The sequence below is a fragment of the Mus musculus genome, chromosome 6 (assembly GCF_000001635.26).
Source record: "Mus musculus strain C57BL/6J chromosome 6, GRCm38.p6 C57BL/6J".
Lineage (NCBI taxonomy): Eukaryota > Metazoa > Chordata > Mammalia > Rodentia > Muridae > Mus > Mus musculus.
The window spans coordinates 90005089-90023276 of NC_000072.6; the positions used below are offsets into that span (position 1 = coordinate 90005089).

At 40.6% G+C, this 18188-nt stretch overlaps 1 protein-coding gene across 1 annotated transcript; it reads left to right on the plus strand.

Annotated features, from left to right (window-relative positions):
- The first annotated feature begins 16799 nt into the window (after positions 1–16799).
- Positions 16800–17732, plus strand: Vmn1r47 (vomeronasal 1 receptor 47). The gene has a single exon (NM_053219.2). The coding sequence runs from the start codon at positions 16800–16802 to the stop codon at positions 17730–17732; it is 933 nt and encodes a 310-aa protein (NP_444449.2).
- The last annotated feature ends 456 nt before the right edge of the window (positions 17733–18188 follow it).

Here is an 18188-nt window from a genome sequence, read left to right on the forward strand (position 1 = left end):
GTCTCTAGATGGACCATTCTTTTGTCTCAGCTCCAAACTTTGTCTCTGTAACTCCTTCCATGGGTGACTGTTTCTGTGGGAAGCCCCATGTGCCGTTTTGAGTGGCACTGACTACTGCTGGCCACCACGCATAAGATTGGACAAACAACCAATGTGTACATATGCAGTAAAGCTTTTTGCAAAGACACTGCCTGGCCCGGGCATGATAATGAGATTCTGTAAGGTACTGAGAGAGAGTAACCAATCAGATGTGAGACATGCAAATGAGGTATGATAATGAGGTTCTGTAAGGTACTGAGAGTATAACCAATCAGATGTGAGACATGCAAATGAGGTATGATAATTAGGTTCTGTAAGGTACTGAGAGAGAGTAGCCAATCAGATGAGGAACATGCAAATGAGGCTTAGTGCATAACCAATCCGGGTGTGAGACATGCCCCTCCTAGGCCTATAAAAGCAGCACCAGTTCTGGGCTCGAGGTCTTTTCGCCTCTACAATCAAGCTCTCCCAATAAACGTGTGCAGAAGGATCCTGTTGCAGCGTCGTTCTTCCTGGCCAGTCGAGCGCGCGCAAGAAGTGGTGCCGAAAACCCGGAACAAGAAACATCTTCAGGCCCGAGCGAAGACCCCCTGCTACAGGGAGGATTCAGAACTGCATCATGGGGAAGGAGCAGTTAATAAAGGTTCCCGCAAAACAGACTGCTGAGAAGGATCCGGCGTGGATTCAGAACTCTTCAGCTGGGGAACGGTGATAATGAAGTGTTCCTGCAAAACAGACTGCTGAGAAGGATCCAACTGCATGGATTCAGAACTCTTCAGCTGAGGAACGGTGGTACCAGTAAGTCTCCCAAATTGATCCCCGGGTTAAAGGGGGATAAAACGGAAAAGAAAAGGGAGGAAAAATAAAAGGAATCAGTGATAAAGAAAAGGAAATAGTGAAGAAAAGGAAAGGGGAAAGGAAAAAAAGGGGGGGGGAAGGAAAGGAAGGAAAGAAAGGATTGAGACAATAAGGTTCCCGGCTTTGGGACAAGTTAAGGTTCCCGGTTTAGGGACAAGTTAAGGTTCATGAGTTATGCTTTTTTTTCCTATTGACCCTTTGTGGGTAGGTCTGATAGTTTTGGTCTTGTTTGTTCTGATATATGGACTCTGTTACTGTTTGAAACTGTGTGTAGAGGCAGTCAAGACAGGTCAGAAAATCCTTACAGAGCAACAAGAAAGTATGTCGGAAGAGGAGAAGGGCTTAAAGAGAAAAAGGAAAAAGAAAGGAGACACAGTGTTATCAGGTGGACAGAAAGGACAAAATAAAAGAGCCAAGGTGGAGGAGGAGGAAGGCATGCCTTTCATCTGGGCAGTATTTAGATTGGAAAGCCTTCCTTATTGAATTTGCAAATGAACAGGCAGTGGCTAACTCTGCTGCAGGAAATCCAGCATGGGATAGGGATATGCTGCTTGGTCAAGGTCGCTTTGCACAGCAACAGACAAGATATCCAGTGCAGGTGTTTGAGCAGGTGAATCAGATTGCCATAAGGGCGTGGAAATCATTGCCCACAGGTGTTGACGGTGTTGACGTGGGCGAGAGGGTCTGTTTGTTTGTTTCCCCAGGATCATTGACAACAGCTGTGGGTCCCAGAACGACTGACAAGGACTGTGAAAGATCAAGATGAATCCCAAGATGATCCTGCTCCTGATGATTGAAACCAGGATAAGTATACCTTTATGGGCCATAGTAAGATCATGGCCAGTACCTTTACCGGTACATTCCAATTCTTCTACCTAGCCTTTGTTTTTTGCAAAGGAATGTTTTTTGGATGTGCCTTATGCACGACAAACTCCTCAAGAGCCACGGGTGTATAAGAGTACTAGTTTTCATTTAAATTATACATTATGCTTTGTGCATAATGTGGATAAACCTTTTACACCCTGTATATTTTTTAAGAAAAAGATTATCTCTAATTGGGCAGATCAAATTAATACTGCTGACACTATAAGTCAGATAGCAGAAAAAAACGTCTGAGGCATTGCTTACCCTGCAAAGGGTGGATTCTCATATCACCTCAGGGATAATGTTAGTGAATCAGAGAGTGGATATTTTACAACATGACATGGAACAGATGATGGATGTCATACAAATGAGTTGTGTGGCATCCACTTTGCATGTGTGCATTACTCCCAATAGGTACATTAATAATTCTTTTATTAAAAGTACAGACCTATCGAATTACCTGAAGGGGAACTGGTCTCAGGAGCTGGAAAGGTTGCAGACGAGGCTGCAGATGCAAATCCTGAACCTTAATGGGACCAGAGTGGAACCAGTGACTCTTGGAGACTTTACCTCTTGGCTTACCTCTGCTTTTTCTTACTTTAAGGAATGGGTGGGAGTGATTTTGTTTGGGTGCTGCCATATGCTGTGGACTGGTGTTCATGTTCTGGTTGGTATGCAAATTCAGAACCCAACAAAAATGTGACAAGGTGATTATAACTCAGGCACTTTTAGCTATTGAAAACGGCTCCTCCCCTGAAATTTTGTTATCTATGCTCAAGAATTAGTCAGCATCTGAGTTCTCTGCTCTTGCACTCCATGGCACTGAGATGAGAGAGACTCAACGATCATTGGTCAGCCCTTGCACATCACTGAGGTTTCCTCATTGCAAGCGATAGAGTGATCATGATTTCCCCACTATTTCATTTTTTGGCTGGCCTCTTTTGCAGAGTTCGCCCTAGGTCATTTAGCAGTTATTGTCACACAGCACTGGGGTATCCAGAGACGGGCAACTTTCCTTGTGCACAGTCCAACCTAAGACATGGGGCCCGGTGGCGATAGGGTTACCCTATGACGGGTAAGGCTGTGACATTAGAGGGACGACCTAAAACAGGAGCCACGGCGGATGGACATAATTGCACAGGCCTAGTCCAGCCTCATTTTATTAAAACAAACAGGGGGAGATGTGGGAAGCCACATGTGCCGTTGCTGAGTGGCACTGACTACTGCTGGCCACCACGCATAAGATTGGACAAACAACCAATGTGTACATATGCAGTAAAGTTTTTTGCAAAGACACTGCCTGGCCCGGGCATGATAATGAGGTTCTGTAAGGTACTGAGAGAGAGTAACCAATCAGATGTGAGACATGCAAATGAGGTATGATAATGAGGTTCTGTAAGGTACTGAGAGTATAACCAATCAGATGTGAGACATGCAAATGAGGTATGATAATGAGGTTCTGTAAGGTACTGAGAGAGAGTAGCCAATCAGATGAGGAACATGCAAATGAGGCTTAGTGCATAACTAATCCGGGTGTGAGACACGCCCCTCCTAGGCCTATAAAAGCAGCACCAGTTCTGGGCTCGAGGTCTTTTCGCCTCTACAATCAAGCTCTCCCAATAAACGTGTGCAGAAGGATCCTGTTGCAGCGTCGTTCTTCCTGGCCAGACGAGCGCGTGCAAGAGTTTCCAATTCTAAGAATGAGCAAAGTGTTCACACTTTGGTCTTCGTTCTTCTTCAGTGTCATATGTTTTACATATTGTACATTATATCTCGCTATACAAAGTTTCTGGGTTAATATCCACTTATCAGTGAGTACATTTCATTTGAGTTCTTTTGTGATTGGGTTACCTCACTCAGGATGATGCCCTCCAGGTCCATCCATTTGGCTAGGAATTTCATAAATTCATTTTTTTAATAGCTGAGTAGTACTCCATTGTGTAAATGTACCACATTTTTTGTATCCATTCCTCTGTTGAGGGACATCTGGGTTCTTTCCAGCTTCTGGCTATTATAAATAAGGATGCTATGAACATAGTGGAGTATGTGTCCTACTTACCGGTTGGGACATCTTCTGGATATATGCCCAGGAGAGGTATTGCTGGATCCTCCGGTAGTACTGTGTCCAATTTTCAGAGGAACAGCCAGACTGATTTCCAGAGTGGTTGTACAAGCTTGCAATCCCACCAACAATGGAGGAGTGTTCCTCTTTCTCCACATCCTCGCCAGCATCTGCTGTCACCTGAATTTTTGATCTTAGCCATTCTGACTGGTGTGAGATCGAATCTCAGGGTCGTTTTGATTTGCATTTCTCTGATGATTAAGGATGTTGAACATTTTTTCAGGTGTTTCTCAGCCTTTCAGTATTCCTCGGTTGAGAATTCTTTATTCAGCTCTGAGCCCCATCTTTTAAGGGGGCTATTTAATTTTATGGAGTGCACCCTCCTGAGTTCTTTATATATATATTGGATATAGGTCCCCTATCTGATTTAAGATAGGTAAAGATCCTTTCCCAATCTTTTGCCTTGCAGAAGCTTTGCAGTTTCATGAGGTCCCATTTGTCAATCCTCGATCTTAAAGCACAAGCCATTGCTGTTCTATTCAGGAATGTTTTCCCTGTGCCCATATCTTTGAGACTTTTTCCTACTTTCTCCTCTATAAGTTTCAGTGTCTCTGGTTTTATGTGGAGTTCCTTGATACATTTAGATTTGACCTTAGTACAAGGAGAGAGGAATGGGTCGATTCGCATTCTTCTACATGATAACAACCAGTTGTGCCAGCACCATTTGTTGAAAATGCTGTCTTTTTTCCACTGGATGGTTTTATCTCCCTTGTCAAAGATCAAGTGACCATAGGTGTGTGGATTCATTTCTGGGTCTTCAATTCTATTTCCATTGGTATACTTGTCTGTCACTATACCAGTACCATGCAGTTTTTATCACAATTACTCTGTAGTAAAGCTTTAGGTCAGGCATGGTGATTCCACCAGAGGTACTTTTATCCTTGAGAAGAGCTTTTGCTATCCTAGGTTTTTTGTTATTCCAGATGAATTTGCAGATTGCTCCTTCTAATTCGTTGAAGAATTGAGTTGGAATTTTGATGGGGATTGCATTGAATCTGTAGATTGCTTTTGGCAAGATAGCCATTTTTACAATGTTGATCCTGCCAATCCATGAGCATGGGAGATCTTTCCATCTTCTGGGATATTCTTTAATTTCTTTCTTCAGAGACTTGAAGTTTTTATCATAGAGAACTTTCACTTCCTTAGTTAGAGTCACGCCAAAATATTTTATATTATTTGTGACTATTGAGAAGGGTGTTGTTTCCCTAATTTCTTTCACAGCCTGTTTATTCTTTGTGTAGAGAAAGGCCATTGTCTTGTTTGAGTTAATTTTATATCCAGCTACTTCATGACTTCAGCCCTTCCAAGGATAATAACAGAAAAAAATCAATACAAGGACGGGAACCACGCCCTAGAAAAAGCAAGAAGATAATCCTTCAACAAACCTAAAAGAAGACAGCCACAAGAACAGAATGCCAACTTTAACAACAAAAATAACAGGAAGCAACAATTACTTTTTCTTAATATCTCTGAATATCAATGGACTCAACTCCCCAATAAAAAGATATAGACTAACAAACTGGCTACACAAACAAGACCCAACATTTTGCTGCCTACAGGAAACTCATCTCAGGGAAGAAGACAGACACTACCTCAGAGTAAAAGTCTAGAAAACAATTTTGCAAGCAAATGGTAGGAAGAAACAAGCTGGAGTAGCCATTCTAATATCTAACAAAATCGACTTCCAACCCAAAGTCATCAAAAACGACAAGGAGGGGCACTTCATTCTCATCAAAGGTAAAATCTCCCAAGAGGAAATCTCAATTCTGAATATCAACTCCCCAAATACAAGGGCAGCCACATTCATTAAAGAAACTTTAGTAAAGCTCAAAGCACACATTGCACCTCACACAATAATAGTGGGAGACTTCAACACATCACTTTCATCAATGGACAGATCATGGAAACAGAAACTAAACAGGGACACAGTGAAACTAACAGAAGTGATGAAACAAATGGACTTAACAAATATCTACAGAACATTTTATCCTAAAACAAAAGGATATACCTTCTCCAACATTCACATGGAAACTGAACAACACTCTTCTCAATGATCCCTTGGTCAAGGAAGGAATAAAGAAAGAAATTAAAGACTTTTTAGAGTTTAATGAAAATGAAGCCACAACATACCCAAACTTATGGGACACAATGAAAGCATTTCTAAGAGGGAAACTCTTAGCTCTGAGTGCCTCCAAATAGAAACTAGAGAGAGCACACACTAGCAGCTTGACAACACACCTAAAAGCTCTAGAATAAAAGGAAGGAAATTCACCCAAGAGGAGCAGACGGCAGGAAATAATCAAACTCAGGTGCGAAATCAACCAAGTGGAAACAAGAAGAACTATTCAAAGAATCAACAAAACGAGGAGCTGGTTCTTTGAGAAAATCAACAAGATACATAAACCCTTAGCCAGACTCATTAGAGGGCACAGGAACATCATCCTAATTAACAAAATCAGAAATGAAAAGGGAAACATAACAACAGATCCTGAAGAAATCCAAAACACCATCAGATCCTTCTACAAAAGGCTATACTCAACAAAACTGGAAAACCTGGATAAAATGGACAAATTTCTAGACAGATACCAGGTACCAAAGTTAAATCAAGGTCAGATTAATGACCTAAACAGTCCTATATCCCCTAAAGAAATAGAAGCAGTCATTAATAGTCTTCAAACCATAAAAAAGCACAGGACCAGATGGGTTTAGTGCAGAGTTCTATCAGATCTTCAAAGAAGATCTAATTCCAGTTCTGCACAAACTATTCCACAAAATAGAAGTAGAAGGTACTCTACCCAACTCATTCTATGAAGCCACAATTACTCTGATACCTAAAGCACAGAAAGATCCAACAAAGACAGAGAACTTCAGACCAATTTCCCTTTTGAATATCGATGCAAAAATACTCAATAAAATTCTCACTAACCGAATCCAAGAACACATCAAAACAATCATCCATCCTGACCAAGTAGGTTTTATTCCAGGGATGCAGGGATGGTTTAATATACAGAAATCCATCAATGTAATCCAGTATATAAACAAACTCAAAGACAAAAACCACATGATCATCTCCTTAGATGCTGAGAAAGTATTTGACAAAGTCCAACACCCATTCATGATAAAAGTTTTGGAAAGATCAGGAATTCAAGGCCCATACCTAAACATGATAAAAGCAATCTACAGCAAACCAGTAGCCAGCATCATATTAAATCGTGAGAAGCTTGAAGCAATCCCACTAAAATCAGGGGCTAGACAAGGCTGTCCACTCTCTCCCTACCTATTCAACATTGTACTTGAAGTCCTAGCCAGAGCAATTAGACAACAAAAGGAGATCAGGGGGATACAAATTGGAAAGGAAGAAGTCAAAATATCACTTTTTGCAGATGATATGATAGTATATATACGTGACCCTAAAAATCTACCAGAGAACACCTAAGCCTGATAAACAGCTTCAGTGAAGTAGCTGGATATAAAATTAACTCAAACAAGTCAATGGCCTTTCTCTACACAAAGGACAAACAGGCTGAGAAAGAAATTAGGGAAACAACACCCTTCTCAATAGTCACAAATAATATGAAATATCTAGGCATGACTCTAACTAAGGAAGTGAAAGATCTGTATGACAAGAACTTCAAGTCTCTGAAGAAAGAAATTAAAGAAGATCTCAGAAGATGGAAAGATCTCCCATGCTCATGGATTGGCAGGATCAATATAGTAAAAATGGCTATCTTGCCAAAAGCAATCTACAGATTCAATGCAATCCCCATCAAAATTCCAACTCAATTCTTCAACGAATTAGAAAGGGCAATCGGCAGATTCATCTGGAATAACAAAAAACCTAGGATAGCAAAAACTCTTCTCAAGGATAAAAGAACCTCTGGTGGAATCACCATGCCGGACCTAAAACTGTACTACAGAGCAATTGTGATAAAAACTGCATGGTACTGGTATAGCAACAGACAAGAAGACCAATGGAACAGAATTGAAGACCCAGATATGAACCCACACACCTATGGTCACTTGATCTTTGACAAGGGAGATAAAACCATCAAGTGGAAAAAAAAACAGCATTTTCAACAAATGGTGCTGGCACAACTGGCTGTTATCATGTAGAAGATTGCGAATTGATCCATTACTATCTCCTTGAACTAAGGTCAAATCTAAGTGGATTAAGGAACTCCACATAAAACCAGAGACAGTGAAACTTAGAGAGGAGAAAGTGGGGAAAAGCCTCGAAGATATGGGTACAGGGGGAAAATTCCTGAATAGAACAGCAATGGCTTGTGCTGTAAGATCAAGAATCGATAAATGGGACCTCATAAAATTGCAAAGCTTCTGCAAGGCAAAAGACACCGTCAATAGGACAAAAAGACCACCAACAGATTGGGAAAGGATCTTTACCTATCCCAAATCGGACAGGAGACTAATATCCAATATATATAAAGAACTCAAGAAGGTAGACTCCATAAAATCAAATAACCCCATTACAAAATGGAGCTCAGAACTGAACGAAGATTTCTCACCCGAGGAATACCGAATGGCAGAGAAGCACCTGAAAAAATGTTCAACATCCTTAATCATCAGGGAAATGCAAATCAAAACAACCCTGAGATTCCACCTCACACCAGTCAGAATGGCTAAGATCAAAAATTCAGGTGACAGTAGATGCTGGCGAGGATGTGGAGAAAGAGGAACTCTCCTCCATTGTTGGTGGGATTGCAAGCTCGTACAACCACTCTGGAAATCATTTTTGTGGTTTCTCAGAAAATTGGACATAGTAGTACCGGAGGATCCAGCAATACCTCTTCTGGGCATATATCCAGAAGATGCCCCAACTGGTAAGAAGGACACATGCTCCACTATGTTCATAGCAGCCTTATTTATAATAGCCAGAAGCTGGAAAGAACCCAGATGCCCCTCAACGGAGGAATGGATACAGAAAACGTGGTACATTTACACAATGGATTACTACTCAGCTATTAAAAAGAATGAATTTATGAAATTCTTAGCCAAATGGATGGACCTGGAGGGCATCATCCTGAGTGAGGTAACACAATCACAATGGAACTCTCACAATATGTACTCACTGATAAGTGGATATTAGCCCAGAACCTTAGGATACCCAAGATATAAGATATAATTTGCTAAACACATTAAACTCAAGAGAACGAAGACCAAAGTGTGGATACTTTGCCCCTTCTTAGAATAGGAAACAAAACACCCATGGAAGGAGTTACAGAGACAAAATTTGGAATTGCGACTAAAGGATGGACCATCTAGTGATTGCCATATCCAGAGATCCATCCCATGATCATCTTCCAAACGCTGACACCATTACATACACTAGCAAGATTTTGCTGAAAGGATCCAGATATAGCTGTCTCCTGTTAGACCATGCCAGGGCCTAGCAAAAACAGAAGTGGATGCTCACAGTCAGCTATTGAATGGACCACAGGGCCCCCAATGGAGGAATTAGAGAAATCACCCAAGGAACTATAGGGAACTGCAACCCTATAGGTGGAACAACAATATGAACTAAGCAGTACCCTGGAGCTCTTGTCTCTAGCTGCTTATGTATCAAAAGATGGCCTAGTCGGCCATCACTGCAAAGAGAGGCCCATTGGACTTTCAAAGTTTATATGCCCCAGTACAGGGGAACGCCAGGCCCAAAAGGGTATGTAGGGGAGTGAGGCGGGTGGGTATGGGGGACTTTTGGTTTAGCATTGGAAATGTAAATGAGCTAAATACCTAATAAAAAATGGAAAAAAAATTCCCTCACATGGGCAGTGTGGCCTGCTATGGTGCTCTCCAGGCCACCATGGACCAGAATCCTCTGTTTCTATTTCAATGTCTTACTCAAGACTGCTCTGCAAAGGCAGAGGAAGGAGGGTAAACCAAAAGTTAGCTTCAGAGGCCCAGAACCACCACAGCTACTTCATCCTTATCACAGTAGCTGCTATATTGTTATCCATTTTGACTAGAGTGACAAGATCCACACTCGCAGACATACGTTTTTGGTGGCCACCATGGGCCAAGCACATAAGCTTCCTGTAGGGTGTCCTCTGGTGAGAATACACAGTCTATCTTCTGACAAGCTTAGGAAGCACTCTCTGTGTACAAAATTCCTATGCTCTAGTACTTACTTTCTCAACACCCTGGGAAGTAAACACTTCTACCCCAGTTTGACAAACAAGGAACAAATGTTCTTTGATGCTGACAATGTTCATGGCCCCATCAAGATATAACAGGGCCAGACTTAACATCCATTCTGATCTATCACAGACCTCTGGCTCTGAACAAGTACTGTAGAATAGTGGCTACCTACTAATTTCTATATGATGTCAATGTCTGAGACCTGAATCGCAGGATATCTATCATGGACTTCTGCCACTTAACAAGTAATCTAGAAGAGTGGGTACACACTAATTTCTATAAGATATCAGTGTCTGGGACATGCTCTCCAGGATATCTTAGTTAGTGGACAGAGATAGAATCAAAAGAGAGAAAAAGACAGAGCTCTAAGAGAGAAACAAAGGGATGATGTCAATAGATGCAGAAAATGCCTTTGTGAAAATCTAACAACTTTTCATGAGGAGAAGAATCAAGTTCAGCGTTGGCCTCGGGCACAGTTATGTTCAAGCTGCCTATGGTTGCACAGCCACAATCACCCAAGTCTTACTTTACTTCTGTATTTTCTTTAATTTCATTTTTACTGTTTACTAAGCGCTGGAAATCTGGAATTCATAGGGTACAGAACCAAAATTTCTTGGATACAGGTTCTCTGTGTGTTGAAGGACCCTGGAAGAAGCAGCCTGTCACTCACTGTGTAGATTTAATCAGAAACATGGAAGTTCAAGTAAGGCACCAGGAGTCTCAGAGGTAAGCAGATAAATTATGCAGCAGAAGTTTAGTTTGTACTCACTGTGCCTGAGGAGAAATATAGCAAGTTAGTGTTGACTACATTGTGTCCTGATCTAACTGTCAGGTGTACCAAAAACTTCAGAGAAAAGTTTGCGCCCAGCTCTCCCAGGATGTATGTTATCAAACAGAGTCACCTCAACAGATAACATGTTCCAGTGGGATACCACATGTCCCTGCTCTCCAGTGGGAACTTGTCACTGACAGTCACTAAAATTGCAGGCTGCAGAGATGCTTTAAAGACTCCCTTCACCTAAGCCTGTGCAGGATCTCCTCAGCTCAGACTCCACCTTCCCCACCCCTTCCATCTGAGTAAGTGCCCTGAGTAAGCACAGAACCAGAAGGTGGCTGGGACCCAGGCAGGCTGTGGGAGGAGGAGCTCTAGAGCTGCAGGGGGATTTTCACCCTCTGCCATGGGGAAACTGAGTCTGAAGGCCCTCAGCACAGGGTACAGGATGCTGCATCAAGTGCATTTTCTTCATGGAATATTCATTTCCTTAAGGTCCTAAAGTTACTTAAATTTTATAAGATACCAGTTAATTCTAATTTCAATTTCTTTTTCTGACCTAACTACAAATTTATTTTATCATCTATAAGTTGTATGGTGTGATCATTAGAGGTTTTCAGAAGTGATCCTTTGTATACACCCTGAAAGATACTGATGTTTTAATTTCATATTTAAACAAGTATAATTAATTTTGCTCCTCTTGATTATATGCCATAAAATGAATATTGATGATATACTGGCTGCTATAGGGTGAATATTAGACGTTCTAAAAGACTTTGAAAGGGAAATAGGTTCTATGTTCAAACCTTACCTAACTCTTGAGGATGAGGTTACTAAGAGAGGGCTCCTTGCTGGTCTTTATAGACTGGAATTTTCTTAAGAGTCTTTTCATTCCCTGTTTAACTTCACGAATTATGTCATCCACTATCCTCATTCTGCCTGGTAGGCATGGTCACCTGAGTTACCGTGGTGATGAAGTTACAGGACATGGAATGATAATAAACAGTGAGTATGGTACTAAAGGACACGATATTTGTGTCCATTATTCATTTCTGTGTTCTAGTCGTTGAATAAATATGCTTTATAACATTCTGATAATACACATGTACTTGTAGAGAGGTCACAGCTGCTTAGCAGCAAGGCCGAGCCTCTCAGGAGTCATCCCTGGGTGATGAGGGAAGCAGCACTGTGCAGGAACCTTACTGATGGCTGGAGTCTGTCCTTCTGTACCTCCAAGGTATCCATTCCTGCTGGTTTTGGAGGTTTATTTAGAAACACCTGGTAGCATTCTCACTGCCAGTCTGAGCAAAAAGACACAGCTACAAAGGCTTTAAGATTTAAAAATGCAATTCTTAACACATTCTTTCAGAAACAGTTGCCCTCCCTTAGCCCAATGGACCAATGTCACCTACCAAACCACTTGAGTTGATGATCCTATGGGTCATGGTTTTCCATGGGTAACCGTGGAATGACACAAAGACTAACGTCAGGGCTTCCTTTATTCAGGCGGTACAGGAAGTTTCTACTTTTCTGCCTTGAGCAGCCATGGCCTTTGCAATTGACTTTAAGTGAGGACTGCTCAGGTTCCTCTTTGTCATTTCTTCTTCCATAAGTGATTGCTTTTGTAATCTGCCCAAATGTCTTCCTTTCCTTTCATTACTCACTTCGCAGTCTCTTCTAAGGGGACATGTTTCAGAAATCAGTGACCTTTATGTACACTATGTACAGAATTTCCTGTCTCTTGAAAGCAGCCTGTTTTGTTACATTGTGCAAAATTCAATCAGAGTACATGGTACAACAAATGATCCCAGGCCTGTCACAGCTTACTCTCTTCTGCAACTCTGTTAGATGAGAATCACTTAATTCTGCAGATCACAGATTGTGGGTCTTCTCTCCTGGTTTCCTAACCCATGCTAAGCCAGGAAGGTGTGAGCTGCTGAGGTTCAGCTGGGAGGGGACAGGGTAGAGAATTCCTTGTGGCTTGTATCTGAGGAGGGTTCATCCTCACCAAAGGGTTTTCTTTAGAAATTATATATCTGTCTAGAATCCGCATGCCTTACCGATTCTTTTTCTTGTTTAATTTTTCAAGACAAGGTTTCTCTGTGTACCCCTGGCTGTTCTGGAACTCACTCTGTAGACCAGTTTGGCCTTGAACTAAAACATCCGCAAACCTCTGCCTTAGAAGTGTTAGAATTAAGGTGTCTGCCACCATTGCTCAGCCATGATTTTTATGATATAAAATGATGTAGAATTGTATGGTCAGTGAAATTTGGAGGAAACAGAATGACTAGAGAAATGTTATCTGTTTCTTTCCTAGTAAAGAGGTGTTATGATGGCAAGCAATCACATCACTGTAAGTTTTCTCTTTGCTCCTGTGGAATTCCACTTCTAGAAAGACAAGGTTTCTAGGTGATTTCAAAGCCACAACCCCTGAAGCAATGATGTTGAGAATATCGCTGAGGAGTCACACCCTCTGTTCATGCCTGACTTTCCTAAGAGCTTCAGGTTTGCAGGGCTGAGGTTTCTGAAGTGACCCTGACACTTGCACAACCTGGACCCACTCTTCAGAGCTGACATCACACTGCCTGGTTGGTCTGATGAGGTAACATCTTCATAAAGATCAAGTTCCTTTCTCTTTATTTTCTTTCTTGTTTGTTCCTGCTTCTCATTAACTTTCCTCTTTTATTTACTCTTTTATTTTCTGACTGGTTCAATGTAATTATATAAAATTGTACATTTCCAGAAATATCATGAGAGAAAGTATTTTAGAATTCTCATACTTCTTAATCAGCTGGTGCCAACATGCACATGATGCCAGCTACTATTTTAAGCTCCACGGGTGTGTTTAAAACATTCACCTGCCTCTCAGTGCACACAAATCACAAAATGAAATTCAGAGTGTGAGCTTCCTGTGACATTTGTCCCATAAAGCAACTGCCAGTTTCCTTGTCCATTGGGAAACAGAAGTATATCTTTCTACTCCCTACTATGTTCTGATTCTTATGACTGGGATTTGGAAAACAAACCCATAAGTTTTATAAAGAACTTCACAATTAAATGGTAACAATTAAGCATCATCCATTATATATATATATATATATATATATATATATATATATATATATATATATACCCATACATATACACATACACATACATATACATATGTGTGTGTGTGTGAGAAAGAGAGAGAGAGAGAGAGAGAGAGAGAGAGAGAGAGAGAGAGAGACCTATCTAGAATACATGATCCATAATTTTATAAAGGATTAACCTTTTCTAAAAATGCTACAGAATTTTTGTTTCAGGGTATCAGCTCTGTTAAATGTTTTCACTAACTAACTGCCTCGGGTCTAATGCCTTAACCAGTACCCTGTACTTGTGAATTATATCCCCTTTACCTTTCTCTAATACCTTACATTAAGACATCTTATGTTCTAAATAAGTATAAAATGATTTCACTCACACCCTTAACTTCCAGTGATAAATTTTTACTCTGTAACAGGACTTTGTTTATAAAATTTGTTGCTCCATATGCTTGGTGTCTGTGCTACATAGTTTCATATTAATTTGACACAAGCTAAAGTTATTTTAGAAGAGGGAAACTCAACTGAGAAAATGCTGACAGGAGACTGGCCCCTGGTACATTTTCTTGATAGTTGATTGATTTGATATGATATGTCTCAACCAACTGTGGACATTTCCACACATGGGCTGGTGGTCCTGGGTACCATGAGAAAGTAGCTAGAGCAAGCTAAAGGGGCAATGAGGTACACAACACTACTCCATGGCTTCTCCCTCACTTCCTGCCTCCAGGCCCCTGTCTTGAGGTTTGTCCCCAGCTTCTCTGAATGAAGACCTACAAACTATATGGTAAAATAATCCTTTCTTCTCAACTTGTTTTTCATCATGGTATTTTATCAAAGCAACAGAAGGTCTAATGAAGACAGAAATTGGTTCTTCCTTTTCAGAAAAAGAAAATATTTAAGTTATTATTTATGTTTCAGGGGCCCAGAATTAAGATACTTTGAAATTTAAAAGGTATTTTGGAGTTTTATGGAGACTTTGGAGTTTTACAGAGACTATATATATTTTACAAAAACTTTGAAAATGTAAGAGAAACTGGATATTTTAGAGACTGAAAATTTTAGAGAGGTTTTGTATGTTGAGGGAGATTTGAAGATTTATAGAAAATAGAACGTTTAAAGTACATGGAATTTTTATATTAAAATGTTGATATTAGTGTGATATCTTGGGAACAAGAAGGGACAAGATTATAGTATAAGTAATGGGTTTTGTGTGTGTGTGTGTGTCAACCTGACAAGGGGTCAGCTGTGCCAGCTCCTTTAGTTTGTTTGTTTCTTTGTTTGCTTTGACACAAGGTAAATCATTTAGAAAAAGGGAAGGTAATGTCAGTTCAGAGAATTCCTCCACAAGATTGACCTGTGGGCATATTTGTGGTGAATTTCCTTGATTCATGATCCATGAGAGAAGGCCCAACTCAGTGTGAGTGTAGGCCCCAGTCTGGTAGTTACTTAAGAATAGAGACAAGTAAAGCCATGAAGTAAAAAGCCAGTGAATAGCACACCTCCATGACTGTGCATCAGTTACTGACTATAAGTCTCTGTCTTAAGTTCTTCCCCCAACTACCCTGGATGATGCATCATTAGCAGTAACATGCAATAAAGACTTTCCTACCCAACATGAGTTTGGTCATGGTGTTTTCGTGAGTCAGTGTCTAATCACGAAGCTGTAATATTTCTGCAGCATATGTAGCATATTGATGAATATAAGCTTGTAGTTGACATGTCAGGATTCTGGAGAAATATCAACCATCAATTATGGAAAGAGGGAATATAGACTCCTACAGAGCCTGTCTTTCTAGACTGAGTTTTACCATTTTGCTTTAATTCTGTAATAAGTGTAACCCAAACTCTTTTAATGGTAATTCTATTTCCTCTGGACCTCACATCCTGAAGGAAGACATGGAGTAATCTCCTGCAGATATTGCCCAATTTGCTCTTCTCTTGGAGGCAGTTCTAGATTGAGATTAGAAATATAGAAGGTGAAGTGAAGTATACAGAGTATCACTCAAAGACTGAATTTTCCACCCGAGTTCTCTGGAAAGGAATCCACTCCAATGTTCTTCTGTTTTGGAATTCACTTATCTTTTATCTTCTGTTCCAAACAGGGATGGAGCTCACCAATCATTATATATTGCCTAATCTCTCCCAGAACACAAACGCCAGGCAACTCATGAGAAGAAGAGCAGGTGAAATATCTACAGAGACCATCTTGTACTGGAACACTGCCATGTTTGGTGTGTAAACAGCATGCTCTTGAATACCTAGTGTCCACCTGACACAAGCACACAGCTGCATATATGTTCAGGAAGAGGTGACTGGAGTTCAGCCTCAGAGTATTCTGGGTCACACTTGGTTAAAATTGCTGATTGTGGATGGAAGGCAAAACATCTGGATTCACAGATCACAATTCCCAACATTTGATATATAAATATACTAAGAAATTTGGTTTTATAGTATATTGAGAAAAAATAGCCCCAAATAGAATAAGTGCCTACCCAACCCACAGGACCTCTTTCATTGGGAAGGACTTGTTTCTTTCACACAATACTCCTCATTCAAACTCACCCAAAATAGTAAAACTCTGTCTGTAATGTTGCTCACAGTGAAGGTGTTGTGTATGATTACCAAGTTAGATGCTGTTTCTGCTCCACAAAAACCCACACATGCTAAATAAGAAAAGATATAATCTATGATACATGCAGTATTTAATATTGAAGGAGCTCACACACTGATGCAGCCACCACAGGATACAGGATACAGCCATCGCTCAACTTAGGAAGGGTAAGATGATCTGTGGGGTGTGAGGTGGAGTTGAGGTCCTCAGTGGATTATGGTGAGGGAAGTAGAGTTACCAAGGAGGATGGGTGAGATATTGTTCTTGTCTCCTTAGCCACTGTTCTCACTTGCGATGAATGAGAACAGCAGACTACACACTCATTCTAACATAAGGAACACCTTTTTCTCTGAAATTGGCATTGGGATCTCAGGCAACAGTTTCCTTCTTCTCTTCCATATCATCAAGTTCTTTCGTGGGCACAGGCCCAGACTCACTGACCTGCCCATTGGTCTCTTGTCCCTAATCCACCTACTGATGCTACTGGTTGCAGCGGTCATAGCCACAGACATTTTTATTTCTTGGAGGGGATGGAATGACATCATATGTAAATTTCTTGTCTACCTGTACAGAAGTTTGAGGGGTCTCTCCCTTTGTACCACCAGCATGTTGAGTGTCCTCCAGGCCATAATCCTCAGTCCCAGAAGCTACTGTTTAGCTAAGTTCAAGCGCAAATCTTCTCATAACATCTCCTGTGCCATTATTTTCCTGAGTGTCCTGTATATGTCAATTAGCAGTCACCTCTTTATATCCATCACTGCCACCCTCAATTTGACCATGAATAACTTTCTTTATGTTTCTCAGTCCTGCTCTCTTCTACCCTTGAGTTACCTCATGCAAAGCATGTATTCTACACTGCTGGTCCTCAGGGAAGTCTTTCTTATTGGTCTCATGGTCCTCTCAACTTCATACATGGTGGCCCTCTTGTGCATGCACAGGAAACAGGCCCAGAATCTTCAGGGTACCAGTCTTTCCCTCAAAGCATCCGCAGAGCAAAGGGCCACCCAGACCATCCTGATGCTCATGACCTTCTTTGTGCTGATGTCCATCTTCGACAGCATTGTCTCCTCCTCAAGAGCTATGTTCTTGGATGATTCAACATGTTATTCTATATATATCTTTGTGATGCACATTTATGCCACAGTTAGCCCTTTTGTATTTATGAGCACTGAAAAACATTTAGTTAACTTCTTTAGGTCCATGTGTGAGTGGATAATAAATATGTGAATCTTTACTGATGGTCAAGATCCTTAAAAAAGAGGGAATGTGCTGGCATCAGACCTGTCAGTCATGGCATGCTGTCTATGTGCTTTTCCAGATGTTAAATATGTAGCTGTTTTCCTGTTAAAATTATTTATGTTAACCAACATGATGGTAAACATATAACAGAAGTTTTAACAAAATACACTTTGAGATATGACAATGGCATATTTAAATTTATTTTAGTTTTTATATTATTTCTCAATGAAAGGTAATGTAAGGTAATTCTTGCCCATCTAGATCTTAGATTTCCTATACTGTTTTTAGTATGTGACCAGTTCACAAATGATTTGATATTTCAATTTTCTGATATGTATTTTGACAAATTAGAGAAATATTTCTTACCAAAATTAGTCCTATGATTCAGAAACAAAAGGAATTGCACACATAACTTTCAAAACAGCATTATGTGCAAAGGATACA